At 40.9% G+C, this 24,106-nt stretch overlaps 1 protein-coding gene across 4 annotated transcripts in view; it reads right to left on the bottom strand.

The window, feature by feature from the left end:
* Positions 1-24,106, bottom strand: part of syk (spleen tyrosine kinase) — a 50,959-nt gene that overhangs the window by 17,349 nt on the left and 9,504 nt on the right. For 2 of the 4 annotated variants that reach the window (XM_060908106.1, XM_060908107.1), the window contains exons 2-9: positions 23,447-23,898; positions 20,824-20,984; positions 12,231-12,369; positions 11,137-11,209; positions 9,079-9,110; positions 7,921-7,989; positions 1,652-1,702; positions 1,072-1,138 (exon numbers count right to left, since the gene is read on the bottom strand). In XM_060908106.1, the coding sequence (XP_060764089.1) occupies positions 1,072-1,138; positions 1,652-1,702; positions 7,921-7,989; positions 9,079-9,110; positions 11,137-11,209; positions 12,231-12,369; positions 20,824-20,984; positions 23,447-23,848 (994 nt within the window). In that variant the 5' untranslated portion in view covers positions 23,849-23,898. The remainder of the gene's footprint in view (positions 1-1,071; positions 1,139-1,651; positions 1,703-7,920; positions 7,990-9,078; positions 9,111-11,136; positions 11,210-12,230; positions 12,370-20,823; positions 20,985-23,446; positions 23,899-24,106) is intronic. The other 2 variants (XM_060908108.1, XM_060908109.1) reach the window with 2 other exon arrangements.

Here is a 24,106-nt window from a genome sequence, read left to right as displayed (position 1 = left end):
AGAAATGTGAATTCACAAAATGAACGCATGCTGTGCCATCATGGTGGTTTAACGTTAAGCTAGCTAGTCAGTGAAACGCCACCTGACATGCTAACAAACTTTTCAAACTCAAAATCATATTGGGTAGCTAACGCTACTAGAAAAGAAAGATTTCTACATTCTGTTTATTTGGTAAGATTATGCTAAAACATATTTCTGAAAGGACTTCAGATAAGTTAATGTTATTCATGTTAGCGTAACTCCGTTTTTACATGCTAACTAACAGTGTCCAAGTTAACTAGCTATGTGTAAACGTTAGCCGTAGACAAGGCAATGGCAATTTGGCGGGCAAATCCATAGAAAGTCATTTGACTAACCAGACTGCATGGCTATTGCAACGTTATCACTCGCTCTGAAAGCACAGACAACTTCATTGCAAGTTTTATCTTGGAATAAAACGCTTATATACCTCAATATGCTTCCGCAGGTTGGATGGCGAGTTTTTGTAGGCTGTGATGTGGTTCGTTTTTGGCAAAATTTAAAACGAAATGAATCTTTAATTCTTTCAGAAAACTGAAACATGGGTTCATGGGCCATGGGTGTGTGTGTGCGTTCTCCAGAAGAACCACCTCCTTCCATTCTGCCATCAACTGATCATGTTCGAATAATGTTGCTGAGAAATCATTGAACTTGATTTTATAGTCTATGGATGTGACGTGACCCTAGTGATTACTGATCGGCTGTCTCAGTGTCACCTATGGAAAAACCAATCACGTTTTAGAAAAGAAAAGAAAAAACATCCACTTTCAAAGCTGCTTCATAGTAACGAGTAACGAGGACCTTGACAGAAAATAAATATTCAAGTAAAGTACAGATACTCAAAAAGTGTACTTAAGTACAGCACTCAAGTAAATGTACTTCATTACTGTCCACCTCTGCATAAAGTGCACACAACAAGGACAGTCCACAAATGACAACTAGCACAAACAACAGTAAATTACCAACCAGCTATACAGCTATAAAATATGTTGCGTGTTTTCACATTATGACCTATATGAATATCATGGGCTCATTATAGGCATTTCAACTCACCTGTGACAGGTGCCCCTGAAGTATAATGATTATCAGTCTCGTGACTTTTGCGAAGATATGTTGTGATCTATAGTCATATAAGATAAGCATGAGATGAGATTGGTATAGATATGTGAGCACACAAGGTCTAATTCACAAATTCCCAACTCTGGTCCCACCTTTTCCTGCACATTTTCATATTAGTCCTGCTCTAATACACCCACTTCAACTCAGGCTGTTAATTAGCTGATTGGTAGAATGAAGTGTATGAAAAAATGTGCAGGATGAAGGGTGCTTTAGGACCAGGGTTGGAAATCTGCAATCTAATTAAATGCATGGATACATGGACACACATTGGCTAATTACAGTCTTTCTTGAATGCTTACATAATAGTTTTGCACATTGGGACACATTTCTCAGTAAAATAGCCATGTTTTCTTTTGCCAAGCCATAGAAGTCTTCTCCTTACACATTTCCTTCTTTTTCTTTAAAAAAAACCACTTATCTCCAATAACAAATTTCATGAACATGTCTCATACCACATTTTGTAGAACCAAGACATAAAATGCATGTATTTGGAAATCAGTGAAAGGACACTGACCTTACCGGGGCAAACATCTAAGATCTTTTCTTTACACCTCTTTAACGCTGTCTATGGAATGAGAAAGATGTTAAAGTGTCAAAATGTTAATTTCTATAGGCAAAAAAAAAAGCAAAGGCAGTGATATATACGTATTTCTCTGATGCCACAATACATGAATGGGTTATTTTTATGTAGGAATGCCACAGAATAATATGATATGGTTACTGCCAGCCAGGGTTCAGCCAGAGAGCTTTCAAATGGGATAATACACATGACTAAAGAAGATGGAAGCAGTTGCAATGAAAAATTCCTGTTACAGTGGTGCTTGAAAGTTTGTGAACCCTTTAGAATTTTCTATATTTCTGCATAAATATGACCTAAAGCATCATCAGATTTTCACCAATCCACACCAATTTTCAGATCTCTAAAGAGTTTGGACTCCACCAATCCACAGTCAGACAGATTGTGTACAAATGGAGGAAATTCAAGACCATTGTTCCCCTCCCCAGGAGTGGTTGACCAACAGAGATCACTCCAAGAGCAAGGTGTCTAATAGTCGGCGAGGTCACAAAGGACCCCAGGGTAACTTCTAAGCAACTGAAGGCCTCTCTCACATTGGCTAATGTTAATGTTCATGAGTCCACCATCAGGAGAACACTGAACAACAATGGTGTGCATGGCAGGGTTGCAAGGAGAAAGCCACTGCTCTCCAAAAAGAACGTTTCTGCTCGTCTGCAGTTTGCTAAAGATCATATGGACAAGCCAGAAGGCTACTGGAAAAATATTTTGTGGACAGATGAGACCAAAATAGAACTTTTTGGTTTAAATGAGAAGCGTTATGTTTGGAGAAGGGAAAACACTGCATTCCAGCATAAGAACCTTATCTCATCTGTGAAACATGGTGGTGGTAGTATCATGGTTTGGGCCTGTTTTGCTGCACCCAGGCCAGGACGGCTTGCCATTGATGGAACAATGAATTCTGAATTATACCACCAAATTCTAAAGGAAAATGTTAGGATATTTGTCCATGAAATGAATCTCAAGAGAAGGTGGGTCATGCAGCAAGACAACGACCCTAAGCACACAAGTCGTTCTACCAAAGAATGGTTAAAGAAGAATAAAGTTAATGTTTTGGAATGACCAAGTCAAAGTCCTGACCTTAATCCAGTCGAAATGTTGTGGAAGGACCTGAAGCGAGCAGTTCATGTGAGGAAACCCACCAACATCCCAGAGCTGAAGCTGTTCTGTACAGAGGAATGGGCTAAAATTCCTCCAAGTCGGTGTGCAGGACTGATCAACAGTTACAGGAAATGTTTAGTTGCAGTTATTGCTGCACAAGGGGGTCACACCAGATACTGAAAGCAAAGGTTCACATACTTTTGCCACTCACAAATATGTAATATTGGATCATTTTCCTCAATAAATAAATGGCCAAGTACAATATTTTTGTCTCATTTGTTTAACTGGGTTCTCTTTACCTACTTTTAGGACTTGTGTGAAAATCTGATGATGTTTTAGGTCATATTTATGCAGAAATATAGAAAATTCTAAAGGGTTCACAAACTTTCAAGCACCACTGTACATTAGTTAACCATGATTTGAGTATGAGAGAGGCAGAAGATTTTTCAGTGATTGTTTGAGAACAAAATTCTCTGGCTGAATAGAAATGAGATGACACATTATGCACAGGTGATTGATTTATAAAATGATTATATTTCTTTATCTGGTATCTTGAATGTTTGAGTCTTTTTTGTTTCCTTCATTCATTCTCATTCAAGCATGCTATATACTGTGTGACCAGTTACAATTTTGTTTTATATAATAAAAAATGGGTTGCCTTTCCATGCAGTTGTCTCTAAGCATGTGTGCAATCGTGATATAAACATTTCCACTTCGATTCACTTTGTTATTGGAGTCAGCATTTTAATTTGCTGACGGTATGAAGTTTCACAAAATGTGTGCAGAATTTTGAGAAATGTGTTTCAGAGCAGCAGCATGCTGTTTCCTGAAATATTTGTAAGCAAGTGAGAAAAACTGTAATGGCACATTGTGTCCATGAAATGGCACACAAGCAAATCACACCACACATCGTTTCCCAGTCTCCTTCATGGCCCCTTGCATAAAACATCTTTGCACTTAAGTTTTTGGGCATTAATCAAACCCAGTAATTTTATCGCTTTCTGGTGGAAGACCATGAAAGAGAAGAGAATCCGAGTCTGTAAATAAGTCAAAAAAGCCAAAGGGTAAATTCATCACACAAAAAGAAGAGATCAGAGATACACTTTTGCAGGCGTACACTCTTAGAAAAAAAAGTGGTTTTGTGAATAGTTAAGGGTTCTCATGAAAAACCCTCACTTGTATGGAAACACTTTATTGTTCTACATACCGTACACTACCGTTCAAAAGTTTGGGGTCACCCAGACAATTTTGTGTTTTCCATGAAAAGTCACACTTTTATTTCCCACCATAAGTTGTAAAATGAATAGAAAATATAGTCAAGACATTTTTCTGGCCATTTTGAGCATTTAATCGACCCCACAAATGTGATGCTCAAGAAACTCAATCTGCTCAAAGGAAGGTCAGTTTTATAGCTTTTCTAAAGAGCTCAACTGTTTTCAGCTGTGCTAACATGATTGTACAAGGGTTTTCTAATCATCCATTAGCCTTCTGAGGCAATGAGCAAACACATTGGACCATTAGAACACTGGAGTGAGAGTTGCTGGAAATGGGCCTCTATACACCTATGGAGATATTGCACCAAAAACCAGACATTTGCAGCTAGAATAGTCATTTACCACATTAGCAATGTATAGAGTGTATTTCTGATTAGTTTAAAGTGATCTTCATTGAAAAGAACAGTGCTTTTCTTTCAAAAATAAGGACATTTCAAAGTGACCCCAAACTTTTGAACGGTAGTGCAGAACCTTAAAGGGTTCCCCCAGATGGAAATCCTATAGGGTCTTAGAGTTAACTTTTTTTCTAAGAGTGTAGGAAGTGGTTGATCAGTGTTTAAGTGAAATTAATGACAAAAGTAGTCAAGTAATCAATCGAACTGATTATAGTTTATAATGTTTATAATGAAGTCTAAAGAGGAGAGTAACAGGTTTTTTTTTTTTAAACATAGCCCTTTGTCAGCATTATTTCTCAGTGAGCACAAGGTGGTGCTATACCCTACATAAACAATGGTACAGACCTTTTGTTCAGTGTTATATACTTGATGGTACTCTGTCACGCAACACAAGTCAAATGTTTGGACACACAAGATTAAATTAAACCTACATTCACGTTCGCAAGCAACAAAGCGACAAGCGATTATCCGTTTTCTCTGTATGCGTGTGTGAGACACTGTTCTTTGATTTCAGTAACAAAGCAGCATTCGAATGAATAAAAAATATTCTCAATTCTATGCAAATTAGATATGATTGAGTCACACGACAAAACCAAATCATTAGCTTGAATGTTCGCTCAGATCAATCCTAAAGCGCGTGTTGTCTGAAGTTTCTTCAGATTCCCGCTCACAATCCACTCACCTACTACCGCTAGTGAGTTCCCATTTACTGTCTGACAAACAAAAAATGGAAGAAAACTTATTAAATGTGTATAGAGGTATGAAGAAACAAAATAGGCAGCACGGTGGTGTAGTGGTTAGCGCTGTCGCCTCACAGCAAGAAGGTCCTGGGTTCGAGCCCCGGGGCCGGCGAGGGCCTTTCTGTGTGGAGTTTGCATGTTCTCCCCGTGTCCGCGTGGGTTTCCTCCGGGTGCTCCGGTTTCCCCCACAGTCCAAAGACATGCAGGTTAGGTTAACTGGTGACTCTAAATTGACCGTAGGTGTGAATGTGAGTGTGAATGGTTGTCTGTGTCTATGTGTCAGCCCTGTGATGACCTGGCGACTTGTCCAGGGTGTACCCCGCCTTTCGCCCATAGTCAGCTGGGATAGGCTCCAGCTTGCCTGCGACCCTGTAGAAGGATAAAGCGGCTAGAGATAATGAGATGAGAATGAGAAGAAACAAAATACAGCTAAAAAGGAAGTAGCAAAGCTCTTTGGTGCTTCTAGTAAGTGTGTATTGCTAGTACAGTTAGCATGTGCGTAATCTCTAAATGAAGCTAATAATAAGTGTAGCATATAACATGTAAATTAGCCAACCGATTTGCATAGTGATTAGTGCATTACTTAATTTTCTTTATGACTAGTTAGCTTTAGAAGCCATATATACAGGTAGCTCCAACCATTTCTCATTAGAACTAGAACTGGTAGTAGACAGACAGTCTGTGCACCTAAACAACAGTAGCTTGTTGCTACGTCCACACAAGAAACAAACTACAAGCAAGACACAAGAGACATGCTGCCTGCTAGCGTGAACAGATGGTAAAACCTTCATTTATTCCTATCGGTTGATGTCCATATGTGAATTTCTTCCCATTTTCAAAAAATGCCATAAAGATAAGAAAAAGTCTCATCTCATCTCATTATCTCTAGCCGCTTTATCCTGTTCTACAGGGTTGCAGGCAAGCTGGAGCCTATCCCAGCTGACTACGGGCGAAAGGCGGGGTACACCCTGGACAAGTCGCCAGGTCATCACAGGGCTGACACATAGACACAGACAACCATTCACACTCACATTCACACCTACGGTCAATTTAGAGTCACCAGTTAACCTAACCTGCATGTCTTTGGACTGTGGGGGAAACCGGAGCACCCGGAGGAAACCCACGCGGACACGGGGAGAACATGCAAACTCTGCACAGAAAGGCCCTCGCCGGCCACAGGGCTCGAACCTGGACCTTCTTGCTGTGAGGCGACAGCGCTAACCACTACACCACCGTGCCGCCTAAGAAAAAGTCATATAAAGTAATTTATTCTATCCACATTCACTGGATGGGCGGCACGGTGGTGTAGTGGTTAGCGCTGTCGCCTCACAGCAAGAAGGTCCGGGTTCGAGCCCCGGGGCCGGTGAGGGCCTTTCTGTGCGGAGTTTGCATGTTCTCTCCGTGTCCACGTGGGTTTCCTCCGGGTGCTCCGGTTTCCCCCACAGTCCAAAGACATGCAGGTTAGGTTAACTGGTGACTCTAAATTGACCGTAGGTGTGACTGTGAGTGTGAATGGTTGTCTGTGTCTATGTGTCAGCCCTGTGATGACCTGGCGACTTGTCCAGGGTGTACCCCGCCTTTCGCCCGTAGTCAGCTGGGATAGGCTCCAGCTTGCCTGCAACCCTGTAGAAGGATAAAGCGGCTAGAGATAATGAGATGAGACATTCACTGGATATGAGCAATCGCACATTGATTGGCTACTCTACTACTAGGATATCAGCTCATATATCATGAGTACAGAAAAACAAAATGGTGGAGCGTGTTGCTGAACCAACCGAGGACAAAATAAAACCTCTACTTGAAAACAAAACCCCCCAAAATAAAAAAAACCCAACAAAATATGGAATAAAAGTATTTGATGGCAAGAACGTATCTTTTTTTTATTTTTCAAGAATTATTATTTTAGCATTTTTCACAAATTGCTACTGTCGTTTTGCTGGTTGGTTTATGTTCTAAGTAGAAATTATTTTGTTGGACGTTTTGTATAAAGTTTTTATTTATCAAATTTGCAATCAATAAATAAATATGTTCTGTATCTCAAAATCCGGTGAATGTGGATACGTGCCTTGTCAGCTATCAGCTCATGTATGACTCAATTTCGTGGAATAACTGTTAAATATACTGAACTTTCACACATTCTTGGTCACTGCGTAATTTCACTTTTGTGATTTCATAGTTTAGATAGTTGTACAATTATTCCACATTTTAAATAGTAACAACATTGTAAACCGTACTACTACTGCTAGATGTGTCCAAAACATTTGACTGGTAGTGTATGAAGTGCTACTAACTTATTTCTTATTACACATTGGATATCAGTGTGTAAAAGCTAAGAAATAATGGAATAATTACTATTTTTTTTAAAGCACGCTAAATTAACTTTAGTTACCATGGGTTAGAGAAATATTTTCAGAGTTAATATACATACTGAATATGCTGTAAAACCAAGAGCTTTTAGCTTTGAACCTGACATGGGCGCCAAATATAAAGGCAATTACGAATAGAATGGTGAATGATGAACTTGCTGCTGTGGACATGAAGTGCAGGTGAGTGGAGGAAGAGATGAGAGAGTGCAGATGAGAGGGATGTAGGCAACCAATGATGGATTAGCAGGGAAAAACCCACACATAGTGGTGGATGACAGCCATGCAGACATTGTACCACTGGGGCAGAGAGGAGGGGATGGTATATTTGTGCACCTTTTTGAGACCAGGTTTGGGGAAGGAAGAGGACCTTAATCTGTTGAGAATTCCACTTGTGCCACCCAGCTAGAAAACCACAATTTTGAAGAGGATAAAGTTATTGTACTGAACACTTATTAAATGCGACCCATGCACTGCTTCATGAACCAGCATCAGGAATATTAATGGCATAAAAAGAAAGAAAAATATATCATGCATTATTATACATACAGGACACTTTTTCCATGGAATAAAAACACGTATTCTATTCCCTTCTAGCAGGTTTCATTCATTTGGTTTGATAGCGTGCAATATTGTTAGTGTATTGCTTATCCTACGTGTATTACGTCACTCTACCCAATGGAGAATGAGCATTGAATATGGTTTACGATATTGCATGGTTGTCAAGACAACATGACGTCACATGTCAGAGGTGGAAAACTTCTGTGCTCGTGAGTGACTGGGACAATTTGTAAACAAACATGGCCGCCAGGTTTGCTTCATTAAATACAGAAGTTTTTGAGATAATTTTGAAAGAGAAAGATGCATTGAACACCTGAAAGGAATGTGTATAATAATAATAATAATAATAATAATAATAATAATAATAATAATAATGGCTATTTTTGGTGGTATATCAGATATATTCCATTCCGCTAGCATGATATTGAACGAGTCTTCGACTCGTTCAATATCATGCTAGCGGAATGGAATATATCTGATATACCACCAAAAATAGCCAGCCAATATTATTTAAATAAGATATCTTGAAGGATCTGAGGTGTACTGTAAGTCTAAAGATGAATGACAAAGTAATTAGTTACAACGCTCCCATATTCAGCTTAACATGCACTGTGTTTCATGAAACATCAGTTTCTCCCAGGGAGGGCTGTGTCAATATTGTGATACACAGCAAAGTGCACAGCAGATGGTGCTTACATAAAATTAATGTTTCATATCCGCTTTCAGTTTGTTTGAATATTAATAAAATCTGCAACAAAATCTTAATAGCTTTCTGTAAATTATTTTATGTCAAACATGAGAAAATCTTTTTTGTGGGCCAATATAATTATGACAGGTGAACATGACCTTATTACAAGTGTAAATATGGTATTACTTTCTTTAAATGTGCACTCAAAACTGTTTATTTAATAATGATGTTCGAGCAACACTCACATCTGGATGATTTCCAGGAAGTGCAGGTGGGCCTGAATGTAATAACACAAATATTAATAAATAACACAAATTGTTTAAAAAAAAAAACGTTCATTTAGATCTCACATTCATTGATGTCATTAAAATATATGATTTCCCATGCATTTAGTTATCCACTGGCACTTCTCAATACATCTTAACCAGTCCATATATACAACCAACCAACCAACTGACCATTCACCATACTACCATACATTACAGGGAGTGCAGAATTATTAGGCAAATGAGTATGTTGACCACATTACCCTCTCTATGCATGTTGGCCTACTCCAAGCTGCATAGGCTTGAAAGCCTCCTACCAATTAAGTATACCAGGTGATGTGCATCTCTGTAATGAAAAGGGGTGTGGTCTAATGACATCAACACCCTATATCAGGTGTGCAAAATTATTAGGCAACTTCCTTTCCTTTGGCAAAATGGGTCAGAAGAGGGATTTGACGGACTCAGAAAAGTCAAAAATAGTGACATATATTGCAAAGGGATGGAGCACTCTTAAAATTGCCCAGCTTTTGAAGCGTGACCATCGAACAATCAAGCGCTTCATTCAAAATAGTCAACAGGGTCGCAAGAAGCGCGTTGAAAAAAAAAGGCGCAAACTAACTGCCCGTGAACTGAGGAAAGTCAAGCGTGAAGCTGCCAAGATGCCACTCGCCACCAGTTTTGCCATATTTCAGAGCTGCAACATCACTGGAGTGTCAAAAAGCACAAGGTGTGCAATACTCAGGGACACGGCCAAGGTAACAAAGGCTGAAAAACAACCACCACTGAACAAGACACACAAGATGAAACGTCAAGACTGGGCCAAGAAGTATCACAAGACTGATTTTTCTAAGGTCTTATGGACAGATGAAATGAGAGTGAGTCTTGATGGGCCAGATGGATGGGCTCGTGGCTGGATCAGCAAAGGGCAGAGAGCTCCAGTCCAACTCAGACGCCAGCAAGGTGGAGGTGGGGTACTGGTATGGGCTGGTATCATCAAAGATGAGCTTGTGGGACCTTTTCGGGTTGAGGATGGCGTCAAGCTCAACTCCCAGTCCTATTGTCAGTTTTTGGAAGACACCTTCTTCAAGCAGTGGTACAGGAAGAAGTCAGCATCCTTCAAGAAAAACATGATTTTCATGCAGGACAATGCTCCATCACACGCATCCAAGTACTCCACAGCATGGCTGGCCAGAAGGGGTCTAAAGGAAGAAAGATTAATGACGTGGCCTCCTTGTTCACCTGATCTGAACCCCATAGAAAACCTGTGGCCCCTCATCAAATGTGAGATCTACAAGGAGGGGAAACAGTACACATCTCTGAACAGTGTCTGGGAGGCTGTGGTTGCTGCTGCACGCAATGTTGATCACAAACAGATCAAAACACTGACCGAATCCATGGATGGCAGGCTTTTGAGTGTCCTTGTAAAGAAAGGCGGCTATATTAGTCACTGATTTGGTTTTTTTTGTTTTTGAATGCCAGCAATGTATATTAGTGAATGTTGAGTTGTTATATTGGTTTCCCTGGTGAAAATAAATGAGTGAAATGGGTATATGTTTGTTTTTTGTTAAGTTGCCTAATAATTATGCACAGTTATAGTCACCTGCACACACAGATATCCTCCTAAGATAGCTAAAACTAAGAAAGCCCTACTCCAACTTCCAAAAATACTCAGCTTTGATATTTATGAGTCTTTTGGGTTCATCAAGAACATAGTTGTTTTTCAATAATAAAACTAATCCTCAAAAATACAACTTGCCTAATAATTCTGCACTCCCTGTATCTCTTCATTCATTCCACCAGACAACATCCATCAATTTATTCATCCATAAAATCCATCCATCCATCCATCCACCCTTCCCTCCATTGCACAGACTGTCCTTCTGTTTATCCATCCATCCATCCATCCATCCAACCAACCATCTATCTATCTATCCATCCATCCATCCATTCATCTATTTCTCCATCCACCCAATAAAATAAAAAAAAAATCATTCATTATTCCCTCAATCCACCCGCCTTGAGAATAAACATGGCTACCTTCAGGTCGTGGACAGGGTTCAGTCAGCACCCGGAGCAGGCCATCAGGTTTATAGGAATAATGCTCCACCAGCTACAAGAAAAAAATATATTATAAACGATCCAAAATTGGTTTGAATGTTCATAAACATGAATACATTCAATAATATCCACAGTCACATGTAGTTTCAGTGCAACATTCTATATTAGAAGACATAGCCTCATTTAAATGAATTGAAATAAATTAGTCAAAGTAATGGACACAAAACCTTTTAGCAAATTTTATAATGCAGAAATAGTCTTTTTGATTTGATTTGTTTATTCAGTATTAAAATGTTAGTGCAAATAACATTATAATATATGGATGGCACAAGAAAGTACATGTACTTATTTCCATTGTGGTCCATTACTTAAAAAAAAATACATGTAACATAGTTCACTAGCACCAATAAAAATTAGTTATCAATAGATAAGTAGAGAGATATATTAAAAGTGGAAAATTACATTTAATAAAATACAAAATGACTGGATTGTTGTCTGTTAAGACTTTGAAATAAAACTTTTTAACTAGAAATTTGAACTGAGATTTACTCCTAGCGCCTTTTACATTTGATGGTAAACCATTCCATAATAAAATGCTAGAATAAAAGAATGATGTTTTACCATGAGAATTTACTCTAGGGATCTGTAAGGATGTAGCACTACATCTTATGGTAATGCTGTGGAGATTACGTGTTAATTTGAATGGTGTCATCAAATAGCTTGGCGCAGTTTCGTTGTAGTTTAACACTTCATTCCACTGGCAACATACCAACCACCTCAAACTCCTGAGCACCAATATGTTTTCTGGCTGATGCATTCAAAAGGAACCAAATAATTTTGTTTTGGGTACACTGTAACCTAACCTTATATCTCTTGGTTAAACCAGAGTACCACAATGTGCAAGCATAGTCAAAGTGACATTGAATAAGTGCCGATGTTAATAATTTTTTGGTCTTCATATTGACATTCCTGACCTGTCTATATAAGAATTTTAGTCAGTGGCTTCTTACAGATCAATTTATTAAACTCTAAAAAAATTACATTTGAATTAGTTTCCTGTATACATTCAGTACCTGCCAAAGTGTGTCAAACTTTTTCCCATCAGGAATGGAGAGTTTACCAGCTTTGTCCCTGTCGATGCGATAGTGCATAACTTGGCCATGATGGAGGAGACAGAGTGCAAAGGAGCCATTGTTATCACGCTGCCGGATTCTGTTGAGTTGATAGAAACCAAGAAGAAATGACAGAATAATAAAACAGGCCACTTTACCATGGTGTATGCTTTTGATCCGACATGATATTCCAGCCGTAGGCTGCCACTAAGGGACGCTACACAGCAAATTCCTCAGTGTTGAATTAAAGGATATGGGACATGGATTTTTACCTGGGCATAATTATGTATAAAGGACATAAGAAATGCCATCTAAATCACTGCAGGGCGTCAAAAATGTGAAAATCATCACATTATTCAAGTTTTTCTATACATCAGCGTAAAACAAGGATTCGTTAATGAGCTAGGTGGTCACGTGACCCGTGACGTCACAAAAACTTTCCAAGGAGCCAGCGCTTGGGTATCTAATGTAAACAGGTTACCGAAATGGACACCATCAACAGTGACATTCCCGATGTTTCACAGAGATGTGAAGTTAGACCCTATCAATTCGAACCGATAGCTGGAAATTCACATGAACATAGATCTTGTCTTTACTCTGACGGGTCAGATGATTCTGAGAGTGAGAGTTCATTCAGCCCTCATGAAACTGAAAGCGGTCGGCTCGATAACGCATCCTGGTAAGTTAAAAACAATTCTGCTCAAAGGCTAATGATCTGTTGAAAGAAGTATTATTTTTGTATCATACATTGAAAGTTCATCATAGATCTAGCTAAAGTCCGTTGCAAGCTAGTTTTTTTTTTTGCTGATATTTTTCGAGATTGATTGAGATACAATGCTTCCAGAGTACGAGATGAAAACATTCAAAATGGCGAAACGAGTCAGAATTATGATAATCAATAATTGATACACCCAAAATTATAATACTAATCCTTACCTCGGCTTTCAGTCGCTTAGCGCAGAGGTCTTCAACAGGGGGGTCGCGAAATCGCACCGGCTCACTCATATCAACAAAAATATTCCTGCCCTGTCCCCTGGCCTCCGTGCAGGGATGCAAACAGCGCGCCTTTCGGCAGATGCCGCCTTTTTCACGGCTGAATCGCGCAGATCTGATTTTTAAAAAAAAAATAGCGATGTTGGTTCATGGAGCATGAGGCATGAAGTGTAAGGATGAGAGAGAGGCGGTTTGGGTAGGGAAGCTGCGCGCATTTGTGCAGCCTGGCGCAGGTGTGCGCGGCTTCCCGATTTGAACTGTTTTTTTTTTCTCATCCTTATGCTTCCTGTTTCATGAATTAATATCGCTCAGTACCTGAGTATTAATGTTGAAAGAATCCTCAGTGAAATGGTCCGAATACAGTTTGTGGGAAACAGTAAGTGCAAAGTTTTTTTCAACAGGTGTTCTGTAAAGTTCTCCTACCAAGCCTACTGCGCATGCGCGAAGCCTACTGCGCATGCACAGGTGAGCCCACACTTTCCTCAGCTTCGGGTCCTTGGGGAATGCAAAAAAACTTACTCCAGGGCATTTCCCATTTGAATTATTGCAACCATAAGCAGCACAATACACCATGATGTCCAATGTATGATGTCCAATGTACTTTAAAGACTATAAAAACAATTTTCTTGTCATCCACTTCTCCATTCATCTACCCGCTTGTGCTGTGCCCGAAAGTTTTTGTGATGTATGATCACGTGACAGCGGCTCTTCCGGTTGCAAAAAATACATATCGGAAGTCGAGCAGAAATGCCATATAATCATCACGAATATAACGATTTTGCTGAATTTAATAGATGATTTTGTATTTGTTGATGCAATTAATTCATATTTTTAATGGAAAGAAACTGATATAGCGTGCTTTTATGTTTCATGTCCCATATCCTTTAACACTTTCAGAGTTAATTTGTGTCCAATTGGACCTATATAAACACAGTAGGGTGTTAAATCAACACTCTGGGTGTTAATTCAACACTGGGGATTTTGCTGTGTAGGTAAGTTTGAATTCACACAATTTTTTCTCCGCTTTAGACAACCAAGAAACTGATGAAGGCAATTTTTTCATGTCTTAAAAGGCCACTAGAGGTAAAGTACACATAAAGAAGAACTGCTACTCTCATGAAGAAGAACTGCAACTACTGGTACAGTGAAATATACAGATGGGTGACAAATTAAAGGAAAAATGGTGGATCTGTTATATGTTATGTTATGTTATGTTATGTTATGTTATGTTATGTTATGTTATGTTATGTTATGTGGGCATTTTCCTGGTGTATGCTATGACCTTCACAGAAATCAGATGCCAACCCAATTGAGCACCTGTGGATGGTTTTGGAGTGACACCATCACTATCAAAACGCCAACTGACACAATTTTTTTTTCTGAAGAATAGGGTTCATACCTCCAATAGAGTTCAAGAAACTTGTGAGAGGCTATACCAAGGTGGAATTAAATTTTAAAATAATTCAGTGAAAAAAGTTAGGTTGACGTCACATCTTCAGTGTAAGTGTGTAGCTACAAAGACATTTCCTCAAAACATCTTCCTGGCGGGCGGCACGGTGGTGTAGTGGTTAGCGCTGTCGCCTCACAGCAAGAAGGTCCTGGGTTCAAGCCCCGGGGCCGGCGAGGGCCTTTCTGTGTGGAGTTTGCATGTTCTCCTCGTGTCCACGTGGGTTTCCTCCGGGTGCTCCGGTTTCCCCCACAGTCCAAAGACATGCAGGTTAGGTTAACTGGTGACTCTAAATTGACCGTAGGTGTGAATGTGAGTGTGAATGGTTGTCTGTGTCTATGTGTCAGCCCTGTGATGACCTGGCGACTTGTCCAGGGTGTACCCCGCCTTTCGCCCGTAGTCAGCTGGGATAGGCTCCAGCTTGCCTGCGACCCTGTAGAAGGATAAAGCAGCTAGAGATAATGAGATGTGATGAGATCTTCCTGGCTGGGGATTTCAACCATGCAAACCCCAAGAGCGTGTTTCCAAAACTCTATGGACATATCAACTTTCCCATACGTGGAAACAATACTCTGGACAATGTTTACACCATGCATAGAGGCGTCTACAAAGCCCTCCCCCTCCCCCACCTTGGGGCCTCAGATCACTCCACTGTTATGCTAATGCCAGCATCCAGGCCGCTGGTTAAAGTCACCAAACTAGCTACAAAGCAGGTACGTGTGTGGCCAGAGGGGTCCTCAGAGGCACTCCAGGACTATTTTTCCACCACTGACTGGAGCATGTTCAGACAGGCAGCCACCTACAACAACACTACATAACTCCAGGAGTACACGGAGACGGTCACTGCCTACATGAGGAAGTGCATGGACGACGTTACAGTCACCAGAACCATCTCCATTCGGGCAAATCAGAAGCCATGGCTGACAGGGGAAGTCCACAGGCTCCTGAGGGCACGGAACGCCGCCTTCAGAGCTGGGGACGAGGTGGGCCTGAGGACAGCTAGGGCCAACCTGTCACAAGGCATCAGGGTGGCCAAGAGACAGTATTCCAGGAACATTGCTGACTACTTCAACGACAGCAGAGACACCAGGAACCTGTGGCAGGGGATTCAGACTAGGGTTGGGCGGTATTACGGTAAGAAGGTATCCCGAGGTATCCAAAAGTACCAACGGTATCGGTCTCATTACTGTCATTTTAAAAAAAATATATAATATCTAAATAAATATGGAGTACATGAGGTCATAATATAAAATAATAAATTGAAGATCATCCCGAATAACTGTGTGATCGTATTTTCACTAATTCTATCAATTTCCTAAAGAAGTTCTCATCGCGTGCAGGTCGTTACCATGGCAACCCTGCGTGACATTTGGAGTCTGACAGAAAGTTTCGCAAGAGACTGAGACCGCGGTTGAAAGATGGCAAGTCAAGATAACGAGTTAGTGGCAAAAAAAAAATAAAAATACAACATCGGCAGTGTGGCAGTATTTTGGTTTCAAACCAAACGAAAAGGGAGAGCCAGCAAACACAGATGAAGCTGTGTGTAAAGTATGTAAGAAGACGGTCACGGCGCGAGAGGGGAACAAGTTATGTTAGATCAAGACAACGTTTTAAGCAAGGTAAGGCCATTTGATTATTAATTTACCTGCCATGGCATGACGTGGGCCCATATGATTTTGCCTTGTGCAGCTATCACGCATTTGAATTAGGTTCGTCTCATTTGCGCTGAATGGTTTATCGCGCAGTCTAAACGGACTTGGGTGTTGGTTGATTCTTTTTCTTTTCTTTTTTTTTATTTCCCATGCTTGAAAGGGTATGATCCTGCTCATCATGTACTTTTTTTTTGATGGAGTAGGTGAAATAGTGCTGCAAATGGCGTTTCAACGCAGACATGTGTAAACGACAGTTGAATGCTATTTTCAAGATGAAGGAAGAGTTGCGTGATGCTTTGAAATATCTCTTAATCCATTCATCAATGCACAAAATTCGCTTTGCTGCTTAATCCATACCACAATGCACACAATTCGCTATGCTGCTTTTAAATAGTACATTTGAGGCATAGGCGCAGGTCTGGACAAGGTCCGCCGGTATAGGCGCACGTACACAGTAGGCCGAAACAAAATATTTTTTTCTCGGTAATACCGTATACCCCGGGAAAACACAGAGACAGTTTAAAGGTATCAAAATTTGGATACCGCCCAACCCTAATTCAGACCATCACAGACTACAAGACCTCGCTGCAGACCTGTGATAACTCCATCTCTCTGCTGAATCAGTTGAATGACTTCTTCGCTCGCTTTGAGGCAGACAACAGCACCACAGCACAGAAGACCCCACCACCTCCCGGCGACCAGGTGTTGACGCTGTCCCCAGACAGCATGAGGAGAGCTCTCAGGACGATAAATGCACGGAAAGCCCTGGGTTCTGATAACATTCCTGGTCGTGTCCTGAGAGACTGTGCCAAGGAGCTCACAGATGTCTTTACAGACATCTTCAACATCTCGTTGAGCCAGGCTGTCGTCCCCATGTGCCTCAAAGCCACCACCATCATCCCAGTCCCAAAGAAGCTGTCTCCCTCCTGCTTCAATGACTACCGCCCTGTCGCACTCACTCCCATCCTCATGAAGTGCTTCGAGCGGCTAGTCATGCGGCATATCAAGTCTGCCCTCCCCCCCACCCTGGACCCTTTCCAGTTTGCATATCGGTCCAACCGTTCGACCAATGACTCCATCTCCACTGCCCTCCACTTAGCCCTTACCCACCTGGAGACAAAAGACTCGTACGTCAGAATGCTGTTCATAGACTTTAGCTCAGCATTCAACACAATCATTCCTCAGCAGCTCATTCATAAACTGGACCAGCTGGGACTCAACACCTCCTTGTGCAACTGGCTGCTGGACTTCCTGACGGGGAGACCACAGGCTGTATGGGTCAGCAGCAACTCCTCCAGCACCATCACATTGAACACGGGGGCCCCCCAAGGATGTGTGCTGAGCCCCCTTCTCTTCACTCTGCTGACCCACGACTGCACACCAACATCCAGCTCCAACCTCTTCATTAAGTTTGCGGACGACATGACTGTGGTGGGTCTCATCAACAATGGCGATGAGACAATCTACAGGAGTGAGGTGAGCCGCTTGGCCATGTGGTGCAAGGACAACAATCTCCGCCTGAACGTGGAGAAGACGAAGGAGATTGTTGTGGACTTCAGGAGAGAGCACACCCAGCATGCTCCACTAACTATCGACGGTGTTGCAGTGGAGAGGGTGAGCAGCACCAAGTTTCTGGGTGTGCACATCTCTGAAGACCTGTCCTGGAGCAACAACACCGCATCACTGGCCAAAAAAGCCCAACAGCGTCTGTACTTCCTCCACAAACTGAGGAGAGCAAGAGTCCCGGCCCCCATCATGCACACATTCTACAGAGGCACCATCGAGAACATCCTGACCAGCTGCATCACCGCGTGGTACGGCGCCTGCACCGTGTCCTGCCGCAAGACTCTGCAGCGCATCGTGAGAGCAGCTGAGAGGATCATTGGTGTCTCTCTCCCTTCTCTTATGGATATCTATAACTCCCGCCTCACCCGCAAAGCCATCAGGATTGCAGGTGACCCCACCCATCTCACAGCCTCTTCAGCCTGCTGCCGTCGGGGAGGAGACTGCGGAGTCTCCGGGCCAAAACCAGCAGGCTCAAGGACAGTTTCTTTCACCAGGCGGTCAGGAGGCTCAACTCCCTCCCTCCTCCTGCCCCTCCTCTCCCCTCTGCCTCCTGCCACAGATTCTGCATGCACACATCCCTGCCCCCCCTTCAGCATCTGACATCATGTCACCCTCACAGTCCCCCCCCAACACACACACACACACACACACACACCATTAATTCGCACACTGAACTCAGGGACTGCACATTTCACTTTACCTCGCTCATTTGCACTATTCCGCACTACCTCACCTTAACAGCTATTAGTTTATTGTTTATACTGCTTATTTCATGTTTACCTGCTATACCTCAAGTGCCCTTGACTGTTTATTTTATGTCCTTTTGCTCCAGTTTATATATATATATATATATATATATATATATATATATGCATGCGGCGCGGTGGTGTAGTGGTTAGCGCTGTCGCCTCACAGCAAGAAGGTCCTGGGTTCCAGCCCCGGGGCCGGAGTTTGCATGTTCTCCCCGTGTCCGCGTGGGTTTCCTCCGGGTGCTCCGGTTTCCCCCACAGTCCAAAGACATGCAGGTTAGGTTAACTGGTGACTCTAAATTGACCGTAGGTGTGAATGTGAGTGTGAATGGTTGTCTGTGTCTATGTGTCAGCCCTGTGATGACCTGGCGACTTGTCCAGGGTGTACCCTGCCTTTCGCCCATAGTCAGCTGGGATAGGCTCCAGCTTGCCTGCCACCCTGTAGAAGGATAAAGCGGTTAGAGATAATGAGATGAGATGATATATATATATATATATATACCTGTGAGTGTTTAGTCTATGTCTATTTCTTATCTAGAGTGTTTACACTGTTTATATTGTTTATTTCAGTTATTCTTTTTTTATTTATTGCATTGCCTGTTTGCACCGTGGGTCAGAGAGGACTGAAATTTAATCTGTGCTGTATGTCGAGCATGCATCGCATATTTGACAATAAAGTTGACTTGACTTCACCAAAGGCGCCAATAATTCTGGATTTGACTGTATACATGTACATGCAACAATTCCCAATGCAATTGCAATTATGTATTTTGCACGCAATCCCCCCCACACACACACGCATGATGACTCCACCTCCCTCTAGTTCTTTGGTCATTTCAGGAAGTCCTATACAACAGTGTGAGAGCGGAAACCACAGTGTGTGCCTGTTTCTGCCTTTTTCTCTCTTTCTGTCACACTCACCCCTTCCCTCTTTCGTTGTGGGTATGCATGTATGTGTGATGTGTAAGCACACAGCCATAATAAGACTTACAGAGAATCCACTCCGAAATAGAAACTTCCTCGAGTTGGACTCAAGTTCATCACAATGAAAATAAACTAGCTCATTTCTTCTGTACAAAATTGGCCGAAATGCTGGAAATTGAACTTTTAAAAAATTTGTTAATCTTTGCAATAGTTCATCTACAATTTATAATATTTCACGCACATGGAAAATGTATAATTATAAATATTATTGTAAAGATAATTTAAATAATGCATTATGTAAAGCTTATAGTGAGAAGATAAAATTATAGGTAATAATGTGAACAACCTGAGACAGGAATCAATAGTTATTACCTTAACAGTACAAAAATTACACAACCAGTAAATAATACATTAATTTCAAAAAGAGGAAAGCTTTCATAATGCTGAATATCTGTGATAACCTGCGCTTACTAGCTTATAAATTACATCATACATCATAGCCTTATATCATACAGTACCAGTCAGAAGTTTACATACCCTTACTCATTCATAGGTTTGTCTGTATTTTGTATTTTCTCTATTGTAGAACAATACTGAGGACATCAAAACTATGAAATAACATCTGGAACATATATGGAATTATGTGATAAACAAAAAAGTGTTTCATATTTTAGATTCTTCAGCGTAGCCAGTGTTTACCTCGATGACGCTTTGCACACTATTGGCATTATCTTAACCAGCTTCATGAGGTCGTCACCTGGAACACTTTTCAATTAACAGTTGTGCCTCGTCAAAAGTGAATTAGTGCAATTTCTTGCATGATTAATGTGCTTGAGATCAAACAGTAGATAATAAATAATAAAAATACAGTAAATAGCTCTATTCCACAACTGTAGTAATCCATATCAGATCAAGAACTGCTCAACCAAGTAAAGAGAAACAACATCCATCATTACTTTAAGATATAAAGTGACTTTTAATTAATAAAAATAAAGCAAAAACGTTGAATTAGAAGAAGGTGTGTCCAAACTTTTTAACTGGTACACATTTTACTAACATGAAATTAATTTAAATAATATATTTCTGGATAATTGTATTAAAAAGAAGAAGAAGAAGAAGACGAAGACGACGACGAAGAATTTTGCATATCTTTTCTTATCTTAGAGTTTAGATCTTTTTTTTCCTCACCCCCTGTAAGAGGAAGACCCATCTTCTGTACTTACAGAAACTTGCCGTTGGTCTGGCGGTTGTTGAGTAAACGTGGCTCAGAGTCTTCCCGTGTGATGATTCCGTGAAACCAGGGCATCTTCTCATGTGCTGTGGTGGCAATCAACTTTTCCAGCTGAGGTTTCTGACTGATGATAGCCTGCTCCAATGAAGCACCCTGATTTAAAATAAAAAATAAAAAACAATGCATTGTTATTTTAAAAAAATGCTCATGCAGATTTAGAGCTCCTCTTATTAAAAGAAACAAAAATGTATTTTCTTAAATTATTTGGTGCACTGTTCATTTATTTGATTTCTTTTTGAAAATGTTTGGTCGTCTTTTTATAATCAGTAAACAGACAACATTTTTTTTTCAGTTAACACTTCCAGTTAGTGATTTCTTAACCTCAAAATGTCTTAAAAAGCCTTCTGAAAAAGTGGAAGTACAAGAACACTCCTAAAGTGCCACTCAGTCTTTTTTCTTAGAAAACCATCACGAAGTTCCAAAAGCAAACAAACAAAAACCTAGGCATGAACTCGTGTCTGATATCGAAAGAGATTCACTTCTGTTATGTGATATCTGCAGGTCAGTGAGGAGACAGAGAGATTTTCTGAATACTGAATGTATGTCTTGTTATTGACTTGTAGTTAGTTCAACATTTACTTTACACTAAATATTGAAAATGAAGCTATCACCCACTGCTGCACTGTAAAACATTTGCATAGATGTTTCCAGTAATATGCTGCAATATTTGTGGGGAAAATACTTGTAAATCTAATTGTACTATTAAATAAACCTACTCCGGTACATTTAGCTGATGGAGGATACAACTGAGCAGAAGTTTAAGGGTCTTGCTCAAGGACCCAACCATGGCAGTGTTGGGATTTGAGCACACCCTCTTCTGAGCTGTAACTCAAAGCCTTTACCACTGATACCACAAGTAGTTCAACTGCAGTACTGTGCGGATGTCTTAGCCCCCCCCCCCCCCTTTTTTTTTCAACAAACTTTGTTATAGATTTCTATTTTATGACTTCTACATTATCGAGTCAGTACAAAAACATTTTAGAGACCAAATGTTCGTTTTCCAGCACAAAATTAAATGTTAGAAAAAAAAAAGTTTGTATCTGAGCAGTATATTACATAAGAGATGACTTTTCAGCTTAAAAAAGAAAACATAATGAAGGCTGCTGGGTTTTGGTGCAAAATGCAGAAGCGAGTGTGACAGTCAAAGTGTTCAGAAGATCTGTGGCTGGTTCTGTAAGATGCTCAGTAAAACCTACAGCTCATTTCCACATAAAACTGCACTCACTGTACCTGAGACTAATATCTCATCTCATTATCTCTAGCCGCTTTATCCTGTTCTACAGGGTCACAGGCAAGCTGGAGCCTATCCCAGCTGACTACAGGTGAAAGGCGGGGTACACCCTGGACAAGTCGCCAGGTCATCACAGGGCTGACACATAGACACAGACAACCATTCACACTCACATTCACACCTACGGTCAATTTAGAGTCACCAGTTAACCTAACCTGCATGTCTTTGGACTGTGGGGGAAACCGGAGCACCCGGAGGAAACCCACGCGGACACGGGGAGAACATGCAAACTCCGCACAGAAAGGGCCTCGCCGGCCACGGGGCTCGAACCCGGACCTTCTTGCTGTGAGGCGACAGCGCTAACCACTACACCACCGTGCCGCCCCTGAGACTTATATATATATATATATATAAGTATATATATATATATAAGTCTCAGGGGCGGCACGGTGGTGTATTTCAGCATTTCTTTACATGTGCTGAAGACTTTTGCACAGTACTGTAACTTGCATTGTTTTTACAAGCATATCTAAGCAAATACTTTAAAAAACAACCCCCCCTCCCCCAAAAAAACCCCACCCCAAACAGATTTTACCATTCTCAATGCTGCAAAATAAACCGTTCGATATGTTTTGTGTTTTCTGGTGTTTTATTGTAAATTAATGCAGTGCTCTAACTGCCTAATTTCCTAATAAACAGTTTTCACTGTAAAATAAATACAGTACATGTCTAACAGTATAGAGCTCTATACTGAAATGAAAGCAGTCACTGATGATATATTATCTCTTTATATGTTATGTTAATGATTTAGTTGTAGCTTTGGCTGGGCACCATTCAAACTGATAATCACATCATTCATTAGTTTTTCCACTGGCTAATCAGACACAAGGTATGCCACCACTCTCGCCAGAGCAGTTGGGGGTTACGTGCTTTGCTCAGTGGCACTTCAGCCAGTCCTGTTGGTCCAGGAAATCAAACCAGCAAACTTTTGGTCCCAAAGTTGCTTCTCTAACCATTAGGCCATGGTTATAATATAATATAATCAACATAACCATGTTATGTTAAGACGATAACTTAAGAGCTTAGTTACAATATTATGGTCCTTGAACTACAGTATATTTACAAAAACATTTATTATTACTAAAAGCAGGTGACACCTACGATACAAGGTTCCTCCTATATTATTCAGAATTTTTCTTGCTGTTTTAACAAAACTCCAGTATACATGTTTACTTCCAACCATTTTGAATTAGTCATGAACAACTGAATCAAACAGTTTTATTTCAGGTCATTTTTCTCCATTCAGTGAAGAGCTAGTACTAACCTTTAGCTTCCACGTCTGCTGTACATATTGCCTGATAAGCTTCTCCTTTAGATCCTCGAAAGCCCCCACCTTGGGCTCGACGCCCCGGGGCCGATTGCAGGGCTTTTTCAGCAGACACACCAAACCATCAGACTCCTGCGAATGGTAATCCACCACATCCACTGGACTGCGGTGGGATTTTCCACCTGCTATGGCGTATGTGTCATTCAGCTCCCTCTCGATGGTGTAGTGGTAGCATTGATGGTTGTAGGCCACAGACAGAGCGAATCCACCCAAGTAGCTGCGGCTTTGGCGGAGCAAGTAGAGGCCATTGCTCATGCCTGCTTGCCTCAGGTAGGTCTCAGCTTCCTCTCGAGTGATGTTGCCATAGAAAAAAGGAAAGCTTTGCACCTGCTCTGCCATGACTGCTCACTCACCTCTGACTGCCCGAAGAAGTCCCACTCACCCGTTACCTGTACAAGAATGGGTTTGTTGTTATTCATTGTGGGATATTATATGATTTATGGTTAAGATCCAAGCACACTTTGATGAACATTCATGAAAAAACACCATTAGCGTATACATTTCCTCTCATATAGGCTACAGTATGTCTCTATAGGTGTCATCTGTTTGGCCAAGCTCTCACTTTTTGAAATGATTTGTGTTTCTTGTGGTTATTTT

The sequence above is a fragment of the Neoarius graeffei genome, chromosome 25 (assembly GCF_027579695.1).
Source record: "Neoarius graeffei isolate fNeoGra1 chromosome 25, fNeoGra1.pri, whole genome shotgun sequence".
In the NCBI taxonomy this organism is placed as follows: domain Eukaryota; kingdom Metazoa; phylum Chordata; class Actinopteri; order Siluriformes; family Ariidae; genus Neoarius; species Neoarius graeffei.
This window is presented reverse-complemented; position numbering and strand designations above follow the sequence as displayed.